Raw genomic sequence first — 27,727 nt, 5'->3', positions numbered from 1 at the left:
CGTGCTCCAGTTCATGTGCAACAAAAGACTAAAGCCCTTCAGAGTGACACCTACAAAGAACAGCCCACTTAATTTCTCAAAAGAAAAACATTGAACATTTTCTAAAGACTGTTGACATCTAGTGGAAGCCATAGGAACTGCAATCTGGGCCCTAATAAATCAGGTCTCCCATAGAAAACCATTGGACAACACAGTGACATCAACAACAACATTGTGCTCGGGGTTTCGCCTGCCAACTCAGTTCTGTTATACTCTTAGACATTATTCTAACAGTTTTAGAATCTTCAGAGTGTTTTCTATCCAAATCTACTAATTATATGCATATCCTAGGTTCTGGGCCTGAGTTGCAGGCAGTTTACTTTGGGCACGCTTTTTATCCGGACGTGAAAATACTGCCCCCTATCCCAGAAAGGTTTTAAACATTCACTGCAAGGAAAGAAGAGTGCAATTTACATTACAATTTTCTGGGAACAGTAGACTGATCTCGAGTGGACAAGGTCTTTGGGATCGTCACTTAACTGGAGAACTGGGCAGTACTATTCGGGTTGGTGTAGCCAATGAGTGTTCAGGATTCCGCTCTGGTTGGCTGGAGGTTGTCTGTCTCCAGTTGCTCCGAGGTTGAGACGCGGGGGCAGCGGACAGCGTTTAAAGATGCGGTCTCTCTCCTCACCCGCTCTCTATGTGCAGGACCTTACTAGGGACCTCAGTGTTGGGCTGAGTAGTGGGTAAGTGTGTCCGAATGTTGGGTTGAGTTGCTACTTGCTTGTGCTAGTGATGGCTATTTAACAGTCTGATGGCCTTGAGAGAGAAGCTGTTTTTCAGTCTCTCGGTCCCAGCTTTGATGCACCGATACTGACCTCGCCTTCTGGATGGAAGCGGGGTGAACAGGCAGTGGCTCGGGTGGTTGTTGTCCTTGATGATATTTTTTTCCTTCCTGTGACATCGGGTGTTGTAGGTGTCCTGGAGGGCAGGTAGTTTGCCCCTGGTGATGTGTTGTGCAGACTGCACCAGCCTCTGGAGAGCCCTGCGGTTGTGGGCGGTGCTGTTGCCGTACCAGGTGGTGATACAGCCCGACAGGATGCTCTCAATTGTTCACCTGTAAAAGTTAGTCTTGAAGCGTGGAATCCGATTGGTCAGACCAGCGTTGGATAGACCTAAGCATGGGCGCTTCCTGTTTTAGTTTCTGCCAATAGGAGGGGAGCAACAAGGTGGTCAGATTTGCCAAAAGGTGGGCGGGACATTAGCGAGTAATATACTCGGAGCGATGGGGGGTGTGCGCGCATCCGAAGCCTTGTATGCATCGCGGAAGTTGGAGTAGCAATGGTCGAGCGTGTTACTCGTTCATGTACTGCAATCAATATGCTGATAGAACTTAGGTAGCCATGTTCTCAAATTAGTTTTGTTAAAGTCCCCAGCTACAATAAATGCAGCCTCAGGATATAGGGTTTCCAGTTTGCATAAAGTCCAGTGAAGTTCCTTGATGGCCGTCTTGGTATCTGCTTGCGGGGGGATATACACAGCTGTGACAATAACGGAAGAGAGTTCACTTGGGAGATAATACAGTTGGCATTTGATTGTGAGGAATTCTATGTCAGGTGAACAAAAGGACTTGAGTTCCTGTATGTTGTTACAATTACACCATGAGTCGTTAATCGTGAAACATACACCCCCGCCCTTCTTCTTACCGGAGAGATGTTTATTCCTGTCGCGCGATGCACAGAAAATCCTGTTGTCTGTACTGACTCCGATAGCATGTCCCAAGCTAGCCTTGTTTCCGTGAAACAGAGTATGTTACAATCCCGGATATCTCTTTGGAAAGTAACTCTTGCCCTAATTTCGTTGACTTTGTTAACTAGGGACTGGACATTAGCGAGTAATATACTCGGAAGCGGTGGGGGGTGTGCGCGCATCCGAAGCCTGACAAGAAGACCGCTCCGGCACCCTCTCCTCCGTAGGCGTTGTTTTGGGTTGGCCTCTGGAATCAGTTCGAATGCCCTGGGAGGTGCAGACAAGGGATCCGCTTTGGGAAAGTTGTATTCCTAGTCGTAGTGCTGGTTGTAAGTTGACGTCTCTCTGATATCCAATTGTTATTCCCGGCTGTATGTAATAACACTTAAGGTTTTCTGGGCTAACAATGTAAGAAATAATACATTAAAAAAACAAAATACTGCACAGTTTTCTAAGGACTAGAAGCGAAGCTGCCATCTTTATCGGCGCCGTCAGAGCTGTTGCCAGAGAATTGAATGTTCATTTCTCTACCATAAGCCGCCTCCAACATTGTTTTAGAGAATTTGGCAGTACATCCAACCGGCCTCACAACCACAGACCATGTGTAACCACGCCAGTCCAGGACCTCTACATCTGGCTTCTTCACGTGCGGAATCGTCTGAGCCGGAGCTGAGGAGTATTTCTGTCTGTAATAAAGCCCTTTTGTGGGGAAAAACTCATTCTAATTGGCCTTGGCCTGGCTCCCCAGTGGGAGGGCCTGGCTCCCCAGTGGTGGGCCTATGCCCTTCCAGGCCCACCCATGGCTGTATCCTTGCCCAGTCATGTAAAATCCGTAGATTAGGGCCTAATGAATTTATTTAAATTGACTAATTTCCTTATATGAACTGTAACTCAGTAAAATCTTTGAAACTGTTGCATGTTGCATTTATATTTTTGTTTAGTATAGCCATGTTAACTAAGGATGCCACTGTGGTCTCGAGGTGGATGAACCCAGATCTGTTTTTATTAGAGGTCGACCGATTATGATTTTTCAACGCCGATACCGATTATTGGAAGACCAAAAAGCCGATACCGATTAATCGTCTGATTTATACAGTGGGGAAAAAACGTATTTGATCCCCTGCTGATTTTGTACGTTTGCCCACTGATAAAGAAAGGATCAGTCTATAATTTTAATGGTAGGTTTATTTGAACAGTGAGAGACAGAATAACAACAACAAAAATCCAGAAAAACGCATGTCAAAAATGTTATAAATTGATTTGCATTTTAATGAGGGAAATAAGTATTTGACCCCCTCTCAATCAGAAAGATTTCTGGCTCCCAGGTGTCTTTTATACAGGTAACGAGCTGAGATTAGGAGCACACTCTTAAAGGGAGTGCTCCTAACCGCAGCTTGTTACCTGTAAAAAAGACACCTGTCCACAAAAGCAATCAATCAATCAGATTCCAAAGTCTCCACCATGGAAAAGACCAAAGAGCTCTCCAAGGATGTCAGGGACAAGATTGTAGACCTGCACAAGGCTGGAATGGGCTACAAGACCATCGCCAAGCAGCCTGGTGAGAAGGTGACAACAGTTGGTGCGATTATTCGCAAATGGAAGAAACACAAAATAACTGTCAATATCCCTCGGCCTGGGGCTCCATGCAAGATCTCACCTCGTGGGGTTGCAATGATCATGAGAACAGTGAGGAATCAGCCCAGAACTACACGGGAGGATCTTGTCAATGATCTCAAGGCAGCTGGGACCATAGTCACCAAGAAAACAATTGGTAACACACTACGCCGTGAAGGACTGAAATCCTGCAGCGCCCACAAGGTCCCCCTGCTCAAGAATACATATACATGCCCGTCTGAAGTTGCAAATGAACATCTGAATGATTCAGAGGACAACTGGGGAAAGTGTTGTGGTCAGATGAGACCAAAATAGAGCTCTTTGGCATCAACTCAACTCGGCGTGTTTGGAGGAGGAGGAATGCTGCCTATGACCCCAAGAACACCATCTCCACCATCAAACATGGAGGTGGAAACATTATGCTTTGGGGGTGTTTTTCTGCTAAGGGGACAGGACAACTTCACCGCATCAAAGGGACGATGGACGGGGCCATGTACCGTCAAATTTTGGGTGAGAACATCCTTCCCTCAGCCAGGGCATTGAAAATGGGTAGTGGATGGGTATTCCAGCATGACAATGGCCCAAAACACACGGCCAAGGCAACAAAGGACTGGCTCAAGAAGAATCACATTAAGGTCCTGGAGTGGCCTAGCCAGTCTTCAGACCTTAATCCCATAGAAAATATGTGGAGGGAGCTGAGGTTCGAGTTGCCAAACGTCAGCCTCGAAACGTTAATGACTTGGAGAAGATCTGCAAAGAGGAGTGGGACAAAATCCCTCCTGAGATGTGTGCAAACCTGGTCGTCAACTACCAGAAACGTCTGACCTCTGTGATTGCCAACAAGGGTTTTGCCACCAACTACTAAGTCATGTTTTGCAGAGCGGTCAAATACTTATTTCCCTCATTAAAATGCAAATCATTTTATAACATTTTTGACATGCGTTTTTCTGGATTTTTTTGTTATTCTGTCTCTCATTGTTCAAATAAACCTACCATTAAAATTATAGACTGATCATTTCTTTGTAAGTGGGCAAACGTACAAAATCAGCAGGGGATCAAATACTTCTTTCCCCCACTTTGTGTATGTGTGTGTGTGTGTGTATATATATATATATATATGTATATATATATATATATATATATATATGTATGTATATATATGTATATATATATATATATTATTATTATAATATTATTATAATATATATATATATAATATATATATATATATATATATTATAATAATATTATAATAATAATAATGACAATTACAACAATACTGAATTAACACTTTTATTTTAACTTAATATAATACAGAAATAAAATCAATTTCATCTCAAATAAATAATGAAACATGTTCAATTTGATTTAAATAATGCAAAAACACAGTGTTGGAGAAGAAAGCTCAAAGTGCAATATATGCCATGTAAAAAAGCTAACGTTTAAGTTCCTTGCTCAGAACGTGAGAACATATGTAAGCTGGTGGTTCCTTTTAACATGAGTCTTCAATATTCCCAGTTAATAAGTTTTAGGTTGTAGTTATTATAGGAATTATAGGACTATTTCTCTCTATACCATTTGTATTTCATATACCTTTGACTATTGGGTGTTCTTATAGGCACTATAGTAATGCCAGCCTAATCTCGGGAGTTGATAGGCTTGAAGTCATCAACAGTGCTGTGCTTGAAGCATTGCGAAGAGCTGCTGGCAAACACAGGAAAGTGCTGTTTGAATGAATGCTTATGAGCCTGCTGCTGCCTACCACCGCTCAGTCAGACTGCTCTATCAAATATCAAATCATAGACTTAATTATAATATAATAAACACACAGAAATACAAGCCTTAGGTCATTAATATGATCAAATCCAGAAACTATCATTTCGAGAAAAAAATAAGTTTATTCTTTCAGTGAAATACGGAACCGTTCCGTATTTTATCGAACGGGTGGCAACCCTAAGTCTAAATATTGCTGTTACATTGCACATCCTTCAATGTTATGTCATAATTATGTAAAATTCTGGCAAATTAATTACGGTCTTTGTTAGGAAGAAATGGTCTTCACACAGTTCGCAACGAGCCAGGCGGCCTACACTGCTGCATATACCCTGACTCTGCTTACACTGAACGCAAGAGAAGTGTCACAATTTACCGAGTTAATATTGCCTGCTAACATGAATTTATTTTAACTAAATATGCAGGTTTACAAAAATATACTTGTGTATTGATTTTAAGAAAGGCATTGATGTTTATGGTTAGGTGCATTGGTGCAACGATTGTGCTTTTTTCGCAAATGCGTTTTTGTTAAATCTTCACCCGTTTGGCGTAGTAGGCTGTGATTAGATGATAAATTAACAGGCACCACATTGATTATATGCAACGCAGGACAAGCTAGTTAAACTAGTAATATCATCAACCATGTGTGGTTAACTAGTGATTTTGTGAAGATTGATTGTTTTTTATAAGATAACTTTAATGCTAGCTATCAACTTACCTTGGCTCCTTGCTGCACTTGCGTAACAGGTGGTCAGCCTGCCACGCAGTCTCCTCGTGGATTGCAATGTAATCGGCCATAATCGGCGTCCAAAAATGCCGATTACCGATTGTTATGAAAACTTGATATCGACCATGCCGATTAATCGGTCGACCTCTAGTTTTTATAGAAGCAGTGATAAACAGTAATAGATGCGAGTCAAGTGAAGAGAGACTCTAACTTAACTCCAACCTTACTTTAGCTAAAGCCTCATAAGTGTGCATGAGATTTGTGGAACAGGCTGTTCACAATCACACATATATGTACAGTGCATTCGGAAGGTATTCAGACCCCTTGTCTTTTTCCACATGTTGTTACCTTACAGCCTTATTCTAAAATGGATAAAATCGTTTTTTTCCCTCATCAATCTGCACACAATACCCCATAATGAAAAGCAAAAATAGGTTTTTAGATATTTTTTTTGCAAATCTATTAAAAATAAAACATTTAAATATTACATTTACACAAGTATTCAGACCCTTTACTCAGTACTTTGTTGAAGCACATTTGGCAGTGATTACAGCCTTGAGTCTTATTGGGTATGACACTACAAGCTTGGCACAGCTGTATTTGGGGAGTTTATCCCATTATCCTCTGCAGATTCTCTCAAGCTCTGTCAGGTTGGATGGGGAACGTTGCTGCACAGCTATTTTCAGGTCTTTCCAAAGAGGTTCGATCAGGTTCAAGTGCGGGCTCTGGCTGGGCCACTCAAGGACATTCAGAGACTTGTCCCGAAGCCACTCCTGCGTTGTCTTAGCTGTGTGCTTAGGGTTGTTGTCCTGTTGGAAGGTGAACCTTCATCCCTGCCTGAGGTCCTGAGCGCTCTGGAGCAGGTTTTCATCAAGGATCTCGCTGTACTTTGCTCTGTTCATCTTTGCCTCTATCCTCACTAGTCTCCCAGTCCCTGCTGTTGAAAAACATCCCCACAGCATGATGCTGCCACCACCATGCTTCACTGTAGGGATGGTGCCAGGTTTCCTCCAGACGTAACTCTTGGCATTCAGGCCAAAGAGTTCAATCTTGGTTTCATCAAACCAGAGAATCTTGTTTCTCATGGTCTGCGTCCTTTAAGTGCCTTTTGGCAAACTCTAAGCGGGCTGTCATGTGCCTTTTACTGAGGAGTGGCTTCTGTCTGGCCATAAAAGCCTGATTGGTAGAGTGCTACAGAGATGGTTGTCCTTCTGGAACGTTCTCCATATCCACAGAGGAACTCTGAAGCTCTGTCAGAGTGACCATTGGGTTCTTGGTCACTTCCCAGACCAAGGCCCTTCTCCCCCGATTGCTCAGTTTGGCCGGGTGGCCAGCTCTAGGAAAAGTCTTGGTGGTTCCAAACTTCTTCCATTTAAGAATGATGGAGTCCACTGTGTTCTTGGGGACCTTCAATGCTGTATAATTTTTTGGTAACCCTTATCCAGATCTGTGCCTCAACAAAATCCTGTCTCGGAGCTCTACGGACAATTCTTTCGACCTCATGGCTTAGTTTTTGCGCTGATATGCACTGTCAACTGTGTGACTGTATATAGACAGATGTGTGCCTTTCCAGATCATGTCCAATCAATTGAATTTCCCACAGGTGGACTCCAGTCAAGTTGTAGAAACATCTCAAGGATGGTCCATGGAAACCAGATGCACCTGAGCTCAATTTCGAGTCTCATAGCAATGGGTCTGAATACTTATGTAAATAAGGTATTTCTGGGGGGTTTTTTGTATAGATTTGCAAACATTTCTAAAAACCTGTTTTCGCTTTGTGATTATGGGGTATTGTGTGTTGATGGTTGACGAAAAAATGATTTTAATACATTTTTGAATAAGGCTGCAACGTAACAGAATGTGGAAAAAGTCAAGGGGTCTGAATACTTTCTGAATGCATTGTAGATGCAAAGAACCACAATCCACGAAGCCTGTAAATGATCAAACAAGGTTTACCATCATTTACCTGCATTTCCACCCCTGACAACATTCACACAGAATCCAGTACCTCCAAAATTGGCTAAGTGCAGGAAAATACTTTTTTTAAAATAGGTTAGCTGTGTGTACCTGAAGGGCTATTCTTCTCTTATTTTTCTCTTTCTCTCTTTTATACACACTCATTTTTATCCCCCCTTTTCCGTCTCTCCCTCAGGTTCTCCTTGAGCTCAGAGCTGCACAGCCTCTCCCTGGTGACAGTGATCGGCAGGGAGGAGGAGCACTTTGAGGACTTTGGGGAGAGCAACACCTCGGAGCTGCTGCTGGACACCACTGAGGAGGGGACAGACGGAGAGGGTGACTCGTCCCACCTCCAGACCCTGGACCAGAACAACTGCAACTCCCTGCTACTCTCTCCCAGGTACGGACCACCCTTAAAGAACGGACACAGTCAATAGCCCACACCAACTAAGCACTCAAAGTACGACTGTGACGTATAGGAATGTGTAGGCTAGGCTTAGTAGCACTAATCAGTTGAAAACGGACATGTCGGATGAAGGTCACCCACAGTATCTGCCATATTGTTAGCAACGATAATATTATTTAATCCTAGGATATCACCTCTAAAGTCAAACACAGTTGTTAGTAGTCTTCGTCATTGGCTCCTGTCTGAGAACAGGGAAATTGCTGTCCTGCTGGATAGAGTAGCAGGGTAGATTTAACAGTCACAACCTCCCCCGGTGCTGTTATAACCAGACTGACTGGCTATATGTTTGGAAAGACTGTAGGTCAAACATGACAAGGACTCTCTGGAGACATCCTTCCCATTCCACCCCTACTGCCTCCTGTTCCTAAAGGGTGAGATAAAAGGGAACATGGGTAAAGTTCACTTACTCACACTCTCTCCCTGTTGCTGCTTACTCAGTGAAACTGAGGACACTGGCTGAATTCCATTCCAAAAAACTCGCTCCCTTCTCTCTGCCCTTCATTGCTCGCTCTGAGGTATCTGAAAGGACTAGGCAGGTGAAAGCAATATGGTGCAAACTCATTTATAAAAAAATTGGTTTGAAGGACAGGCAGAGCTACTTCACACCATGTACTTTCACACATCCACCCTTGAGTTTGCAAGGGCAACTTATCGAGGGCAAACAGAGCCATGTTTCTGGAATGGAATTCAGCCAAAATTGAAAGTTACAGGCTTTCCATATGCTGCCTAACAAAGCTGGGGGTTGAGCCGGGCAATATGGATAAGTGTCTGTTTCACCTTACCACACCTGAACACTCACTCCCCTCTGTCCTTCCTCTGACACGGTACTGTTCTGCCTGAACACTCCTGAGCACTTCCTCTCGTTTTTCTGCGGTCACTCCACTCCCTCCTTCTCTCACGCTTTGTTTTCATCAGAGATGCTAAGCCGGATAATGCGTAATTCCCGTTTGCGTGATATTTTCCCAAGCTCTTAGCCAGCTAACTACCTAGATTTTCTCTCTCGGTCACAATATGGAAATAAGCTGGCCTAAATGGCTTGGCTTTATTGATTCCTTCTGAGTTACCAGTAATACTAAACCTTTGTCCCCCTTGGTAATTCAACGTTACAACCATACCTTCCTTCCAACTAGAATTAATGGGAACTAAGCCAGTTTCAATCAGTCCATTGTGATTTACAGTGTGTTGCAGGAGCGTTGTGGTTAGTGCAGTGCTGTGTGCGGTGATGCCAAGAGACGTACTACTGGTCAAAGCTGAAGTGTAAAATTGATCTGACCCCTTTCACACAGATGTGTGTAAACGACACCTCTGTACACACAAGATGTTAACCACTCTCCTCGTCTTACAAGACAAACACACACACCTAGAGACGGTACACTGCTGCTTCACTGCCACTCTGTCTACAAACACACACTGTTGCGTCACTACTACTGCAACACACACATACATAACCTACTGCAGCTGTTCCTTCACATTAGTGTACTTCACTATACCTTCCTAATATTGAGTTGCACGCCCACCTTTTTCACTCAGAACAGCCTCAATTCATAAGGGAATGGACTCTATTAGGTGTTGAACGCATTCCCATGTTGACACCAATTCTTCCCACAGTTGTGTCAAGTTGGCTGGATGTTCTTTGGGTGGTGGACCATTCTTGATACACACAGGAAATTGTTGAGTGTGAAAAACCCTGCAGCGTTGCAGTTTTTGACACAAACCGTAGCGCCTGGCACCTACTACCATACCCGGTTCAAAGGCACTTAAATATTTTGTCTTGCCCACTCACCCTCTGAATGGCACACATACACAATCCATGTCTCAATTGTCTCGAGGCTTAAAAATCCTTCTTTTAACCGGTCTTCTCCCCTTCATCTACACTGATTTGAAGTGGATTTAACCTCTTGGGGCTAGGTGGGACGCTAGCGTGCCACCTGTGGTGCACTCCATCAACAGCAGGTGCATTTCAAGAGCGGCAAATTTGAATCCAAATAAATGTCAAAATTCAAATTTTTCAAAAATACAACTATGTTACACCATTTGAAAGATAAACATCTCCTTAATCTAACCACGTTTTACGATTTCAAAAAGGTTTTACGGCGAAAGCATAAATTTAGAGTATGTTAGGACAGTACATTTACAAGAGTTGTGTGTAATGTTTTGTCAAGTCAAAGACAGGGTCACCAAAACCATAAAACCAGCTAAAATGATACACTAACCTTTTACAATCTCCATCAGATGACACTCCTAGGACATTATGTTAGACAATGCATGCATTTTTAGTTCTATCAAGTTCATATTTATATACAAAAACAGCGTTTTACTATGGCATTGATGTTGAGGAAATCGTTTCCCTCCAATAACCGGCAGTCAAGTCAGCGTCAGAAATTAAATAATTAAAATTAGAAAACATTGGTAAAATATTATATTGTCATTTAAAGAATTATAGATTTACATCTTTTGAACGCAATCAACTTGCCAGATTTAAAAATAACCTTACTGGGAAATCACACTTTGCAATAATCTGAGCACTGTGCCCAGAAAAATACGCGTTGCGATACAGACTAGACGTCATGTTGGGGAGATCTAAAATCGAAAATACTATGTAAATAATCCATTACCTTTGATTCTCTTCATCAGATGTCACTTCCAGGTATCACAGGTCCATAACGAATGTAGTTTTGTTCAAAAAAGCTCATCATTTATGTCCAAAAATCTCCGTCTCGTTAGCACATGATGTAAGCCAGCCGGACTTCTCGTCATGAACGAGGGGAAAAAATATATTTCCGTTCGTTCAAACATGTCAAACGTTGTATAGCATAAATCATTAGGGCCTTTTTTAACCAGAACATGAATAATATTCAAGGTGGACGAATGCATAGCCTTTTATAACGTATTGGAACGAGGGTACCCAACATGAAGTAGCGCGCCAGGTGTCTAATGGGACATCACCGTTCCATGGCTCTTGTTCGGTCAGATCTCCCTCCAGAAGACTCAAAACACTTTGTAAAGGCTGGTGACATCTAGTGGAAGCAATAGGAAGTGCCAAAATATTCCTAAACCCCTGTGTTTTTCAATGGGAGAGGTTTAAAGTCAATACAACACATCAGGTATCCACTTCCTGTCAGAAAATGTCTCAGGGTTTTGCCTGCCAAATGAGTTCTGTTATACTCACAGACACCATTCAAACAGTTTTGGAAACTTTAGAGTGTTTTCTATCCATATATAATAAGTATATGCATATTCTAGTTACTGGGTAGGATTAGTAACCAGATTAAATCGGGTAAATTTTTTTTATCCAGACGTGCAAATGCTGCCCCCTAGACCCAACAGGTTAACAAGTGACATCAATAAGGGATCATAACTTTCACCTGTATTCACCTGGTCAATCTATGTAATTGAAAGAGCAGGTGTTCTTAATATTTGTACACTCAGTGTATTAAAGTGAGCCCAATGACAGGACAAAACCTTGGATGCAACAACACTTTAAGATGGAATCCAACCTTTCAGTAAACCCCACAGCCCAATTTGTCTCACTTTTCACAAACTCTGATAATCCTGTGCTCTTGATCCCCAAAGCTTCTTCACTGTGCACCCCACTTTTCCGTCACTCACTCCCTCTCCTTTCCCCCCCTCTCTTCCTCTCCCCAGCGCCCCAACTACTCTCCCTGCAAGCTTTCAGAGCTTCCTTAGGGAGGAGGCGCTGGACTTTTTCTGTAACCAATGTCACAAACAAATCTCTCGCCTGGAGGACCTCTCCACTCGCCTCAATTTCCTAGAGATGAATAGGTAACACTTCCCATCACCACTAAGGTTACCCGTGTGTGTGTGTGTGTGTATATTGCCGTGTTGACAAGGAAACACACATTACTTTAGTTGTCTGTGCGTGTGCTGTCAATGTTCAATTGGTAAGATGCACACACGCGTGCTGTGTTTAATGTCAAATAGACACATGCACAGATTATGACGGTGTTTGTGTGTTTTTGAATAGGTTCGTCACACACATCTCACTTGCTCCACTCATCTTCACTCTTCAGTGTGAGTTATGGTGTGTTGACAGCATTGGTGTTTGGCTTGACTCAGCTTGTTTTCGGGAGAACCTCTCACTCAAACTCAGGCTTGCTCATCGTATCTGTACTGTATTGTTATAATAGGATTCATAAGGTTAAAGGACATAGTTGTTTTTAAACTGAGTTTGGTGGACTGTCTTGCTTTGCTCTAGCTGTTGGTGCTATGTGGCCAACAGAAGGTTTGCCCGGAGTTCCCATTGCTCATATCAATGCATGCCTTATACGTTTCATATATACATACTGTATCTCACATCCTGTCAAGCTCATGGAAAGAATTCCATCTGTGCAGTGACAAATGTAAAAAAAGAATTTAAAAAAAAGAATACTTAATCTGAATGAACTTCACAGGTGAGTGATGTCAATTGCAATGGTTTGAACCTTTGTTTTATCAGGGAGTCATACTGAGACCAAGGCCTCTTACAGATGAGCCCTAAATTACAGAAAATACACACATCAAAATATAAATACAAAATGCAAGCTGAAAGAAAAACACAGTCGTTAAAAACACACTTTCATCAGTAATAAAGTTCTCAATCAGCCTTCTGAATTGCCCTAGAGCCACCAGAACATCAAATGTAAGAAAGATTATTCCACAAATAAGGTGCAAGAAAACTTAAAGCTGATTTACCTAACTCAGTAGAGACCAAAGGAATTTCCACAGTTAGCCATCCCTGAGACCAGACGTGGTAACTCGTGTATCTAAAGTTTAGTAATGATGTTAGTTTTTTTTATTTATTTTTATTTAATTTTATTTCACCTTTATTTAACCAGGTAGGCAAGTTGAGAACAAGTTCTCATTTACAATTGCGACCTGGCCAAGATAAAGCAAAGCAGTTCGACAACATACAACAACACAGAGTTACACATGGAGTAAAACAAATATACAGTCAATAATACAGTAGAAAAATAAGTCTATGTACAATGTGAGCAAATGAGGTGAGATAAGGGAGGTAAAGGCAAAAAAGGTATAGTGGGACTTTTTGTAAAAGGGCTTTATAAATGAACACATAGCAATGTATCAAGCTAAGTGATATCAAAGAGGGCCAACCAACTTTCTGGTTGCAGTGAATGCAGTGATGAGAACAAAAATGTTCGCCTGTAATACAGCGCAGTGCGCTATGATAAACTGCATCCAACGGCTGAAGTGTCGTTAGATGCAGTTCATATAGTAGATGCGTTCATATAGATAATGTCGCCATAGTCTCGGACCAATACGAACGTCAACTGAATGATCTGCTTTCTACTATTTAGCGAGAGGTAGGACCTATTTCTATAGAAAAATGCAATTTTTATTCTCAGCTTCTTAACTAACTCTGCAATATGCTTTTTAAAAGACAGCTTTTCATCGATCCAGATGCCCAGTTATTTGTAAGCATGGCCACGATCAATATGGACACCATCCAAAATACATATGCTTAATAAATCATCAGACTTATTTTTATGCGCTCTAGAGAACAGTATATACTTAGTTTTATCAGCATTCAGTACACATTTCAGGTCAATAAAGTTTTTTTTCTAATACAATGAAGGCAGTCTGTCGTTCAGATAGAGCCTGGTCAACCATGGGGGCAAGAACATACACAACAGTATAATCGGCATACAAGTGCAGGTTACAATTTTTTACAGACAACTCGATATTGTTAATCTAAACAGTAAAAAGTACAGGACCATGAAGCGACCTCTGCGGTACACCTTTCGTAATATCCAGAAAACCTGATTTAACACCATCAGTAGATATACATTTTTGGTATTTTATTAGGATCCCCATTAGCTGTTGCAAAAGCAGCAGCTAATGGGGATCTATCTGTCAAGTAATTTTTTAACCAGTTACATGCAGCCTTGTCTAGGCCAATTTGAGGAAAGCCTCTGAATTAGCAGTGAGTGATCAACAATATCGAAAGCCTTTGACATTTGTATTTATTATGGATCCCCAGTAGCTGATGCCAAGGCAGCAGCTACTCTTCCTGGGGTCCGACAAAATTAAGGCAGTTATACAATTTTAAAAACATTACAATACATTCATTACAGAATTCACAACACACTAAATGTGTGCACTCTGGCCCATACTCCACTACCACATATCTACAACACAAAATCCATGTGTGCGTGTGTGTATAGTGCTGCCCTCTTCATGTCAATGAAGAGGGCAGCACAATGTTGCCTTTTATCCATACAGTTAACCACATTTATAACTAGGGATGCAGCAGAGATAGTGCTATATGATCTGGTTTAAAACCCAACTGATGTACATTTAGAATATATTTCAAAGATAAGAAAGATCTTAGCTGAGAATGAATCAAGGATTCTAATATTTTAGCTAGGCAAGAACGTTTAGAAATAGGCCAATAATTATTTAGGTCACAAGGGTCACCACCTTTGTGAAGGTGGAGTACATGGGCCTCCTTCCAAACCTTGGGAATAGTACCAGATATAATCGTCAGGTTAGAAATCTGGGTTAATGAATCAGCAACCGGGGTCAGAGAGCTGCAGTAAAAATGGATCTAGCATATCAGTTCCAACGGATTTTTTTTTTTACATCAATCTTAAGCAGGCATAAAGCACATCACAGATAGTAAATTATTGAAATGAAAACAAAGATTCACTAGAAGTTGACGGGTTAACCGTCGAGTCAGCTAAAGGCTGGCAAAGGGAAGAGCAGTCGATTGACTGAGCAGGGTCAACTACACCACCGTTTCTCTCAAATATAAAGCCTGCCGAGATAAAATTATGATTGGTGTATGGCTTATGTGATTGCTCTCATGTTCCATTTCAAGTATTCCATTGCAACCTCACAAATAGACTTAATCATCTTGTGCCTGTTCAGTGAGTGCTGATAAAAAATATACATTTTTGTGCCTGGGTTGTGTTCATTAGGCACATAACATAAGAAAATGTACTGAAACAGGGAGGGACTAGGCCTGCCTCAGACTTGTCCAATAAGAAACACGCATGTTCGTTTCCTGTTGCAACACATTTTAAAACATCTTCTGTTGCGTGCCCTAATGAACACGACCCTGGTTGTGTGTGTGAGTACTCAGATGTGCATATGAACATGTACCATACTTTAGGACCCTATCCTCTCAGTATAACAAACTCTTTATCCCTCTGCTTTTTGACGCGAGGGGTGAGGGGGTGGGGAGTAGGAAAGAGGGACACCAGGAGATGGACAGTGTCTCTTTCCTCTTATACTTTCTCTCTTCCTGACTGGTTTCCTGTCTGGTTTCCATTCAGCTCCAGCAAGAGGCTGTCCAGCAAGAAAGTAGCACGGTAGGTCAAAATGTATTCGTTGAATTAATTCTGTAGAATATTTTTTTTAATTGAATGTGAAAATATGTTGTATTTTTGGGATAAACATAACAAGCTATCTTGACTTATCTTGAAATTGTAGCTAAGTCTGGTGTGGAATAGCAAAAGCTTTCAGGGACAGAACAGGGCATTCTTTATGAAAACCATTTATCATATTTCCTCTCCGGTGTTTCAGACACCTCCGGAACAGCTCCATGACGCTGGACAGCATGGGCGAACTGTCCCGGGACATACTGGATCTGGCCGACACCGACATCACTGAGAAGGTCAGAGTTCAACATCACAACACGGCATCATAACATTATACAGCATCATACAGAGTTTATCAACAGTATTATACAGCACTGAATATTAATGTAAAGAAAGAGTTCAGCATCAAAAAGCACAATAGCACCATATTATACAGCACTGAAAATCAAAGAAAAGATCATGTAGTTCTCAATAACATCACTTAAATGCTACAAAAAACATGTCAGTTCCACACACTGTTGTACCACATAACACCTTGTAAAGACTCGTAAGATTAGCCCCCCCGTTGTAGACTAAAAGAGATCCTATTAAACAAACAGCACTGCTCTGTTCTAACCCTCACCCTGTCCCTCTCCCAGGTGCTCCTGCTGGAGCGTCGCGCAGCAGAGCTGGAGAAGGACTCGGAGGCCAGCGGGGAGCAGCACACGCGGCTCCGCCAGGAGAACCTGCAGCTTGTGCACCGGGCCAATGCCCTAGAGGAGCAGCTCAAGGAGCAGGAGCTCCATGCTGAGGACCACCTCCACCAGGAGACCCGCCGCCACAAAGATGCCCTCTCCAAGCTGGAGCGGGAGAGGAGCCTGGAGCTGGAGAACCTGCAAGCTAGGTCAGTAGGTATGGGGTGAGTGGGCGGTTGGTGTGTGTGTCGGTTGTGTGTGTGTGTGCATGTGTGAGAACTACAATAATTTGACTTATAGAAGCTAACTGGGCAGGTCTGTTTGTATGTCTGTAAGTGTATGGGGGACCTGGGGGCAGGTGTTTATATGTATATCTGCACTGTGTATGGAGAGATGGGGATGAAGTGGATAGATGACCCATAGGCCAGGTGCTTTTCAAGCAACTTTTCGATTTTTATATACAAATATAGCGAGGGTGGCCAGCAGTTGTGTCTCTTGCATAGGCCTTTAGAGGCTGTGACTGTGTACACTGCAAATGACTGTGTATGTCAATTGCACTGTGGGACATCACTGCCTCCTACTGGTCTAGAGTACCACTGACCCTTGCAAATCCTTTGGGTCCAAAGCAGTAATCTAGAGAAGACACATAGGTGTCACAGCAGCTTAGTTTTGTTGTGCTGTGTCTGCTCAGCTGTGAATGTCAGTGTGTGGAACCGAATAGGAATTATTTGAATTTGTTGAATGAATGATTTTAATAGATTGATCCAAACACATTCAAATCAAATCAAATTGTATTTGTCACATGCACCGAATACAACAGGTGTAGACCTTACTGTGAAATGCTTACTTACGAGCCCTTAACCAACAATGCAGTTCAATAAATAGAGTTAAGAAAATATTTACTAAAGTAAAAAATAAAATAAAAAAGTAACACAATAAAATAACAATAACAAGGCTATATACAGGGGGTACCGGTACCGAGTCAATGTGCGGGGGTACAGGTTAGTCTAGGTAATTTGTACATGTAGGTAAGGGTAAAGTGACTGTGCATAGATAATAAACAGCGAGTAGCAGCAGTGTAAAAACAAAAAGGGGGATCAATATAAATAGTCCTGGTGGCCAGTCTTATGGCTTGGGGGTATTTTTTTTTTTTTAATTCACCTTTATTTAATCAGGTAGGCTAGTTGAGAACAAGTTCTCATTTGCAACTGCGACCTTGCCCAGATAAAGCATAGCAATTCGACACATACAACAACACAGAGTTACACATGGAATAAACAAAAAATACAGTCGAACAAAAGAAAACAAAAAGTCTATATACAGTGAGTGCAAATGAGGTAAGATAAGGGAGTTAAGGCAATAAATAGGCCATGGTGGCAAAGTAATTACAATATAGCAATTAAATACTGGAATGGTAGATGTGCAGAAGATGAATGTGCAAGTAGAGATACTGGGGTGCAAAGGAGCAAGATAAATAAATAAATAAATACAGTATGGGGATGAGGTAGGTAGATAGATGGGCTGTTTACAGATGGGCTATGTACAGGTGCAGTGATCTGTGAGCTGCTCTGACAGGTGGTGCTTAAAGCTAGTGAGGGAGATATGAGTCTCCAGCTTCAGAGATTTTTGCAGTTCGTTCCAGTCATTGGCAGCAGAGAACTGGAAGGAAAGGCGACCAAAGTAGGAAGGGGTGGGTAGTGTATGGGGCTTTGGTGACAAAACGGATGGCACTGTGATAGACTGCATCCAATTTGTTGAGTAGAGTGTTTGAGGCTATTTTATAAGTGACATCACCAAAGTCGAGGATCGGTAGGATGGTCAGTTTTACGAGGGTATGTTTGGCAGCATGAGTGAAGGATGCTTTGTTACGGTATAGGAAGCCGATTCTAGATTTAATTTTGGATTGGAGATGCTTAATGTGAGTCTGGAAGGAGAGTTTACAGTCAAACCAGACACCTAGGTATTTGTAGTTGTCCACGTATTCTAAGTCAGAGCCGTCCAGAGTAGTGATGCTGGACGGGCGAGCAGGTGCGGTCAGTGATTGATTGAATAGCATGCATTTAGTTTTACTTGCGTTTAAGAGCAGTTGGAGGCAACGGAAGGAGAGTTGTATGGTATTGAAGCTCGTCTGGAGGTTAGTTAACCTTTCTGGGCTAGGGGGCAGTATTTTCACGGCCGGATGAAAAACATACCCAATGTAAACAGGTTACTACTCTGGCCCAGAAACTAGAATATGCATATTATTAGTAGATTTGGATAGAAAACACTTTGAAGTTTCTAAAACTGTTTGAATGGTGTCTGTGAGTATAACAGAACTCATATGGCAGGCAAAAACCTGAGAAAAATACAACCAGGAAATTAAAATCTGGAGCCTGTAGTTTTTTCAAGTCATTGCCAATCAAACACACAGTGAGTTAGGGTTCATTTTGCACTTCCTACGGCTTCCACTAGATGTCAACAGTCTTTAGAAAGTTATTTGAGGTGTCTATGATGAACAGAGACCGAATAAGAAGGCTGGGAAGTTGGTGACCCAGGGAAGGACATCAGTTCATTGGCGCGCATTCACATGAGGAGGTAGCTGTGTTCCAAAACGTTTTTCAAGACAATGGAATCGTCCGGTTGGAATATTACTGAAGTTTCACGTTAAAATGGCCCTAAAGATTGATGCTATACAACGTTTGACATGTTTGAACGAACGTAAATAGATTAAAATTTTTTGCCTTTTCGTCGTGACATTTTCCTCGCGCGTCCTACATTTTGAGTAGCTTACTGAACGCGCTAACAACATGGAGTTATTTGGACATAAATTATGAACTTTATCGAACAAAACAACATTTATTGTGGACCTGGGATTCCTGGAAGTGCCTTCTGATGAAGATTATTAAAGGTAAGTGAATATTTCTAAAGCTATTTATGCATTTAGATGACTCCAAAATGGCGGGTATCTGTATTGCCTAGTGTATTTTTCTGAGTGCAGTACTCAGATTATTGCAAAGTGTGCTTTCCCAGTAAAGTTATTTTGAAATCTGTCAATGCGGTTGCATTCAGGAAATGTTAATCTATAATTCTTTGAATAATAGTTTAACATTTTAGCAACGTTTATAATGAGTATTTTTGTAAATTGTTGTGCTGATTCACCGTCAGTTTTGGGGGAAATACATTTTCTGAACGTCATGCGCCAATGTAAAATGCTGTTTTTGGATATAAATATGAACTTGATATAACAAAAAATGCATGTATTGTCTAACATAATGTCCTAGGAGTGTCATCTGATGAAGAATGTCAAAGTTTAGTGCATAATTTTAGCTGGTTTTGCATTGAAAATGGCTGTGTGTAATTTTTTGTCTATGTACTGTCCTAACATAATCTAACTTTATGCTTTCGCCGTAAAGCCTCTTTGAAGTCGGACAATGTGGTTGGATTAAGGAGATGTTTATCTTTCAAATGGTGTAAAATAGTTGATTGTTTGAGAAATTGAAATTATTCGATTTTTGCTGTTTTGAATTTCGCGCCATGCTATCTTGTCAAGCTATCCCGTTACCGGGATCCTATCATGAAAGGGTCCCCAACAGGTTTTAACACAGTGTCCAAAGAGGGGCCAGAAGTATACAGAATGGTGTCATATGCGTAGAGGTGGATCAGAGAGCAGCAAGAGCGACATCATTGATGTATACAGAGAAGAGAGTCGGCCCGAGAATTGAACCCTGTGGCACCCCCATAGAGACTGCCGGAGAGCCGGACAACAGGCCTTCCGATTTGACACACTGTACTCTATCAGAGAAGTAGTTGGTGAACCAGGCAAGGCAATCATTTGAGAAACCAAGGCTGTCGAGTCTGCCAATAAGAATGTGGTGATTGACAGAGTCGAAAGCCTTGGCCAGGTCGATGAATACAGCTGCACAATAATGTCTCTTATCGATGGCAGTTATGATGTCATTTAGGACCTTGAGCATGGTTGAGGTGCACCCATGACCAGCTCTGAAACCAGATTGCATAGCGGAGAAGGTACGGTGGGATTCGAAATGGTCGGTAATCTGTTTGTTAACTTGGCTTTCGAAGACCTTAGAAAGGCAGGGTAGGATAGATATAGGTCTGTAGCAGTTTGGGTCTAGAGTGTCTCCCCCTTTGAAGAGTAGGATGACCGCGGCAGCTTTCCAATCTTTGGGAATCTCAGACGATACGAAAGAGAGGTTGAACAGGCTAGTAATAGGGGTGGCCACAATTTTGGCAGATAATTTTAGAAAGAGAGGGTCCAGATTGTCTAGCCCGGCTGATTTGTAGGGGTCCAGATTTTGCAGCTCTTTCAGAACATCAGCTATCTGGATGGTAGAAGCTGTTCAGTAGCCTTTTGGACCTAGACTTGGTGCTCAGGTACCGCTTTCCGTGCGGTAGCATAGAGAACAGTCTATGACTTGGGTGACTGGATTCTTTGACAATTTTTTGTGCCTTCCTCTGACACTGCCTAGTATTTAGGTCCTGGATGGCAGGAAGCTTCGCCCCAGTGATGTACTGGTCCATACGCACTACCCTCTGTAGTGCCTTGCGGTCAGATGCCAAGCAGTAACCACACCAGGCGGTGATGCAACCAGTCAGGATGCTCTCGATGGTGCAGGTGTAGAACTTTTTTAGGATCTGGGGACACATGCCAAATCTTTTCAGTCTCCTGAGGGGGAAAAGGTGTTGTCGTGCCCTCTTCATGACTGTCTTGGTGTGTTTGGACCATGATAGTTTGTTGGTGATGTGGACATCAAGGAACTAGAAACTCTCGACCTGCTCCACTACAGCCCCGTCGATGTGAATGGGGGCGTGTTCAGCCCTCCTTTTCCTGTAGTCCACAATCAGCTCATATTGAGGGAGAGGTTGTACAACACTGCCAGATCTCTCACCTCCTCCCTATAGGCTGTCTCATCATTGTCGGTGATCAGGCCTATCACTGTTGTCGTGCTTGGCCACTCAGCCGTGAGTGAACAGGGAGTACAGGAGGGGAATAAGAACGCATCCCTGAGGGGCCCCCGTGTTGACGATCAGCGTGGCAGGTGTGTTGTTGCCTATCCTTTCCACCTGGGGGCGGCCCGTCAGGAAGTCCAGGATCCAGTTGCAGAGAAAGGTGTTTAGTTCTAGGGTCCTTAGCTTAGTGATGAGCTTTGAGGGCACTATGGTGTTGAACGCCTAGCTGTAGTCAATGAATAGCATTCTCACACAGGTGTTCCTTTTGTCCAGGTGGGAAAGGGCAGTGTGGACTGCAATTGAGATTGTGTCATCTGCGGATCTGTTGGGGTGGTATGCGATTGGAGTGGGTCTAGGGTTTCTGGAATGATGGTGTTGTGAGCAATGACCAGCCTTTTTAAGCACTTCATGGCTAACGACGTGAGTGCTACGGGGCAGAAGTCATTTAAGCAGGTTACATTCGCTTTCTTGGGCACAGGGACTATGGTGGTCTGCTTGAAACATGTAGGTATTACAGACTCAGTCAGGGAGAGGTTGAAAATGTCAGTGAAGACACATGCCAGTTGGTCAGCGCATGCTCTGAGTACACGTCCTGGTAAGCCGTCTGGCCCCGTGGCCTTGTGAATGTTGACCTGTTTAAAGGTCTTGCTCACATCGGCTACGGAGAGCGTGATCACACAGTCGTCCGGAACAGCTGGTGCTCTCATGCATACTTAAGTGTTGTTTGCCTCAAAGCGATTATAAAAGGCATTTAGCTCGTCTGGTAGGCTCGCGACTCTGGGCAGCTCGTGGCTGGGTTTCCCTTTGTAGTCCGTAATAGTTTGCAAGCCCTGCCACATCCGACGAGCGTCAGAGCCGGTGTAGTAGGACCCATTCTTAGTCCTGTATTGACACTTTGCCTGTTTGATGGTTTGTCAGAGGGCATAGCGGGATTTCTTGTAAGCGTCCGGATTAGTGTCGCGCTTCTTGAAAGCGGCAGCTCTAGCCTTTATCTCGGTGCAGATGTTGCCTGTAATCCATGATTTCTGGTTGGGATATGTACAGTACCAGTAAAACATATGGACACACCTGCTCATTCAAGGGTTTTTCTTTATTTTTTACTATTTTCTACATTGTAGAATAGTAGTGAAGACATCAAAACTATGAAATTACACATATGGAATCATGTAGTAATCCAAAAAGTTTTAAACAAATCTAAATATATTTTAGATTCTTCAAAGTAGCCACCCTTTGCCTTGATGACAGCTTTGGCATTCTCTCAACCAGCTTCATAAGGAATGCTTTTCCAACAGTCTTGAAGGAGTTCCCACATATGAGGAGCACTTGTTGTCTGCTTTTCCTTCACTCTGCGGTCCAACTCATCCCAAACCATCTCAATTGGGTTGAGGTCGGGTGATTGTTGAGGCCAGGTCATCGGATGCTGCACTCCATCACTCTCCTTCTTGGTCAAATAGCCCTTACACAGCCTGAAGGTGTGTTGGGTCATTGTCCTGTTGAAAAACAAATGATAGTCCCACTAAGCGCAAAGCAGATGGGATGGCGTATCGCTGGAGAATGCTGTGGTAACCATGCTGGTTAACCTCTATGGGCTAGGTGGGACGCTAGCGTCCCACCCGTGGTGCACTCCATCAACAGCAGGTGCATTTCAAGAGCGGCAAATTTGAATCCAAATAAATGTCAAAATTCAAATTTTTCAAACATACAACTATTTTACACCCTTTGAAAGATAAACATCTCCTTAATCTAACCACGTTTTACGATTTCAAAAAGGTTTTACGGCGAAAGCATAAATTTAGAGTATGTTAGGACAGTACATTTACAAGAGTTGTGTGTAATGTTTTGTCAATTCAAAGACAGGGTCACCAAAACCATAAAACCAGCTAAAATGATGCACTAACCTTTTACAATCTCCATCAGATGACACTCCTAGGACATTATGTTAGACAATGCATGCATTTTTAGTTCTATCAAGTTCATATTTATATCCAAAAATAGCGTTTTACTATGGCATTGATGTTGAGGAAATCGTTTCCCTCCAATAACCGGCAGTCAAGTCAACACCACAAATTAAATAATTAAAATTAGAAAACATTGGTAAAATATTATATTGTCATTTAAAGAATTATAGATTTACATCTCTTGAACGCAATCAACTTGCCAGATTTAAAAATAACCTTACTGGGAAATCACACTTTGCAATAATCTGAGCACTGCGCCCAGAAAAATACGCGTTGCGATACAGACTAGACGTCATGTTGGGGAGATCTAAAATCGAAAATACTATGTAAATAATCCATTACCTTTGATTCTCTTCATCAGATGTCACTTCCAGGTATCACAGGTCCATAACGAATGTAGTTTTGTTCAAAAAGCTCATCATTTATGTCCAAAAATCTCCGTCTTGTTAGCACATGATCTAAGCCAGCCGGACTTCTCGTCATGAACGAGGGGAAAAATATATTTACGTTCGTTCAAACATGTCAAACGTTGTATAGCATAAATCATTAGGGCCTTTTTAACCAGAACATGAATAATATTCAAGGTGGACGAATGCATACTCTTTTATAACGTATTGGAACGAGGGTACCCAACATGAACTCGCGCGCCAGGTGTCTAATGGGCCATCATCGTTCCATGGCTCTTGTTCGGTCAGATCTCCCTCCAGAAGACTCAAAACACTTTGTAAAGGCTGGTGACATCTAGTGGAAGCAATAGGAAGTGCCAAAATATTCCTCAGCCCCTGTGTTTTTCAATGGGATAGGTTTAAAGGTAATACAACACATCAGGTATCCACTTCCTGTCAGAAAATGTCTCAGGGTTTTGCCTGCCAAATGAGTTCTGTTATACTCACAGACACCATTCAAACAGTTTTAGAAACTTTAGTGTTTTCTATCCATATATAATAAGTATATGCATATTCTAGTTACTGGGTAGGATTAGTAACCAGATTAAATCGGGTTAAAAAAGAATTATCCAGCCGTGCAAATACTGCCCCCTAGCCCTAACAGGTTAAGTGTTCCTTGAATTCTAAATAAATCACTGACAGTGTCACCAGCAAAGCACCCCCACATCATCACACCTCCTCCTCCATGCTTCACGGTGGGAACCACACATGCAGAGATCATCCGTTCACCTACTCTGCATCTCACAAAGACATAGCCGTTGGAACCAAAAATCTCAAATTTGGACTCATCAGACCAAAGGACAGATTTTTACCGGTCTAATGTCCATTGCTCGTGTTTCTTGGCCCAAGCAAGTCTCTTCTTCTTGTTTGTGTCCTTTAGTAGTAGTTTCTTTGCAGCAATTCGACCATGAAGGCCTGATTTCACGCAGTCTCCACTAGACAGTTGATGTTGAGATGTGTCTGTTACTTAAACTCTGTGAAGCATTTATTTGGCCTGCAATTTTTGAGGCTGGCCACTCTAATGTGTGATGTGTGTTGTCATTTGGGTAAATAGGGCCATTATTTTGTCCCATAATGTTATATAAAATTGTATAGGAAAGCCAGCGATTCCTTTTGCTTTCCTTTACGTGAATGTTTTAACATTGTCTAATGTATATTTGGGGGGGATTTCAATCTTTTGTGATTATTTTCTGTCCGTTGGTAGTTGCTTCAGGGTTGTTAAGTCTAAGAAGGCTGTAGGATAAGTCCAACTGTTGCTAATTGAGAGCATCTTGACTAGCTGCATCACCGCTTGGTATGGCAACTGCTTTGCATCTGACCGCAAAGTGCTACAGAGGGTAGTGCTTACGGCCCAGTACATCACTGGGGCCGAGCTCCCTGCCATCCAGGACCTCTATACCAAGCGGTGTCAGAGGAAGACCCTACAAATTGTCAGTCACCCAAGTCATAGACTGTTCTCTCTGCTACCACATGGCAAGTCCGATGCACCAAATCTGGAACCAACAGGACCCCAAGCCATAATTAGTTAAATAATTAACCAAATAGTTACCCGAACTATCTGCATTGACCATTTTTACACTAACTTTGACTCATCACATACGCTATTGTTAACTAAATGTTGCTTTACTCCTAGTACTAGGGGTGCACCGATATGACATTTTTGGCCGCTGCCGATATCCGATATTTTCCTTGCCAAAAAAAACGATACCGATTTACATTTTTTGCGGCCTTTTAAGCATTCTAGTACAGTTAAATAGTTGAAACACACACACACTGACCAAAAAGTTATTTGGTTGGCATTTACATATGTTCCCATTAGCAGTAAAACATAATCCATATATATTTCTTTCCGTTCCTTGCTGTGCTGTTTTGTTGTTGTAACGCCCTGGCCATAGAGAGGGGTTTTTGTTCTTTATTTTGGTTAGGCCAGGGTGTTACATTGGGTGGGTGTTCTATGTTCATTTTTCTATGTTTTTGTATTTCTTTGTTTTGGGCCGTGTGTGGCTCCCAATCAGGCACAGCTGTAGTTCGTTGTTGCTGATTGGGAGTCACACATAAGTAGCCTGGTTTTCCTTTGGGTTTTTGTGGGTGATTGTTTTCTGTTTAAAGTATTTCCTGACAGGACTGTTTTTCTGTCGTCTTTTGTTTATTTTTGTAGTGTTCTCTTTTTTCAATTAAATTGCTAAGATAAACACATCCTCCGCTGCACCTTGGTCTTTCTCTAACGACGGCCGTTACAGAATCACCCACCAAGAAACGGACCAAGCAGCGGAGGAAGGAGAGGCACCAGGAGAGGAGCTATCATGAGTCGTGGAATTGGGAGGAATTGCTGGACGGTAAAGGACCATGGGCTCAAGCTGGGGAGTATCGCCGCCCGCAGTGGGAGATCGAGGCGGCGATAGCTGAGAGGCGCTGGTATGAAGCGAGGCAGCGCAGCAGACACGAGAGGCAGCCCCAAATAATTTTTGTTGGGGGGGCACACGGGGAGATTGGCGGAGTCAGGCGGTAGACCTGAGCCAACTCCCCGTGCTTACCGGAAGCAGCGTGGTACTGGTAAGGCACCGTGTTATGTTGTGAAGCGCACGGTGTCTCCAGTGCGCGTGCATAGCCTGGTGCGCTATAGGCCAGCCCCCCGCAAGTGCCATGCGAGTGCAGGCATCGAGCCAGGATGGATTGTGCCAGCTCAGCGTGTCTGGTCTCCAGTGTGCCGTTTCGGTCCAGGTTATCCTGCGCCGGCTCTGCGCACTGTGTCTCCAGGGCGCTGGGAGGGCTCAGTTCGCCCAATGCCTGCGCCGGGCCAAAGTGGGCATTCAGCCTGGAGTGTGGATAAAGAGCCTACGTACCAGAACTCCAGTGCTCCCCCATAGCCCGGTTTATCCTGTGCCTCCTCCTCGGACCAGGCCTCCAGTGGGTCTCTCCAGCCTGGTCTATCCTGTGCCTCCTCCCAGGACCAGGCCTCCAGTGAGTCTCCCCAGCCTGGTGAGTCCTGTGCCTGCGCCCAGAGCCAGGCCTCCATGTCTCCCCAGCCTGGTGAATCCTGGGCCAGAGCCGCCCGCCAGTTCGGAGCCGCCAGAGCCGCCCGCCAGTCCGTAGCCGCCAAAGCCGCCCGCCTGTCCGGAGCCGCCCGCCTGTCCGGAGCCGCCAGAGCCGCCCGCCTGTCCGGAGCAGCCAGAGCCGCCCGCCTGTCCGGAGCCGCCAGAGCCGCCCGCCAGCCTGGTGAGTCCTGTGCCTGCGCCCAGGGCCAGGCCTCCATGTCTCCCCAGCCTGGTGAATCCTGGGCCAGAGCCGCCCGCCAGCCCGGAGCCGCCAGAGCCATCCGCCAGCCCGGAGCCGCCAGGGCCGCCCGCCAGCCCGGAGCCGCCAGGGTCGCCCGCCAGCCGGGCGCAGCCAGGGTCGCCCACCAGTCCTTCGGCGCGGCCAGGGGCGCCACCTAAGTGGGTGACGCCGAGGGTGGAGCGGAGGCCACGTACCACACCTGAGCCGCCGCCGTAAGAAGGCCCACCCGGACCCTCCCCTTCAGAGTCAGGTTTTGCGGCCGGAGTCCGCACCTGGGGGGGGGGTACTGTAACGCCCTGGCCATAGAGAGGGGTTTTTGTTCTTTATTTTGGTTAGGCCAGGGTGTTACATTGGGTGGGCGTTCTATGTTCATTTTTCTATGTTTTATTATTTCTTTGTTTTGGGCCATGTGGCTCCCAATCAGGCACAGCTGTAGTTCGTTGTTGCTGATTGGGAGTCACACATAAGTAGCCTGGTTTTCCTTTGGGTTTTTGTGGGTGATTGTTTTCTGTTTAGAGTATTTCCTGACAGGACTGTTTTGCTGTCGTCTTTTGTTTATTTTTGTAAAGTGTTCTCTTTTTTCAATTAAATTGCTAAGATGAACACATCCTCCACTGCACCTTGGTCTTTCTCTAACGACGGCCGTTACAGTTGTTCATTTATTCAGTCGTTTCATTCTCGAACAGGATTTCATTATACATGTCTAGCAGTGAAGTTTCAGCTCTGTCTGTCCGTGGCCTCTTCTGTCGTGGGTCCTCTTCGTCGGTACGCACTGTGTCCGTTTCCATCTTGTCCAGCTGTGTCTGTAACATTTCACGTAAA

At 43.4% G+C, this 27,727-nt stretch overlaps 1 protein-coding gene across 4 annotated transcripts in view; it reads left to right on the top strand.

The window, feature by feature from the left end:
- The window catches only part of LOC106578252 (rab11 family-interacting protein 3), a 140,126-nt gene that overhangs the window by 94,425 nt on the left and 17,974 nt on the right, over positions 1-27,727 (top strand). For 3 of the 4 annotated variants that reach the window (XM_014156908.2, XM_045701951.1, XM_014156910.2), the window contains 5 exons: positions 7,995-8,198; positions 11,910-12,047; positions 15,560-15,595; positions 15,810-15,900; positions 16,243-16,487. In XM_014156908.2, the coding sequence (XP_014012383.1) occupies positions 7,995-8,198; positions 11,910-12,047; positions 15,560-15,595; positions 15,810-15,900; positions 16,243-16,487 (714 nt within the window). The remainder of the gene's footprint in view (positions 1-7,994; positions 8,199-11,909; positions 12,048-15,559; positions 15,596-15,809; positions 15,901-16,242; positions 16,488-27,727) is intronic. The other variant, XM_014156909.2, reaches the window with a different exon arrangement.

The sequence above is a fragment of the Salmo salar genome, chromosome ssa19 (genome assembly GCF_905237065.1).
Source record: "Salmo salar chromosome ssa19, Ssal_v3.1, whole genome shotgun sequence".
Taxonomy (NCBI): Eukaryota; Metazoa; Chordata; class Actinopteri; order Salmoniformes; family Salmonidae; genus Salmo; species Salmo salar.
The sequence above is the reverse complement of the archived record's forward strand: the minus strand, read 5'-3'. Positions and strand labels throughout refer to the sequence as shown.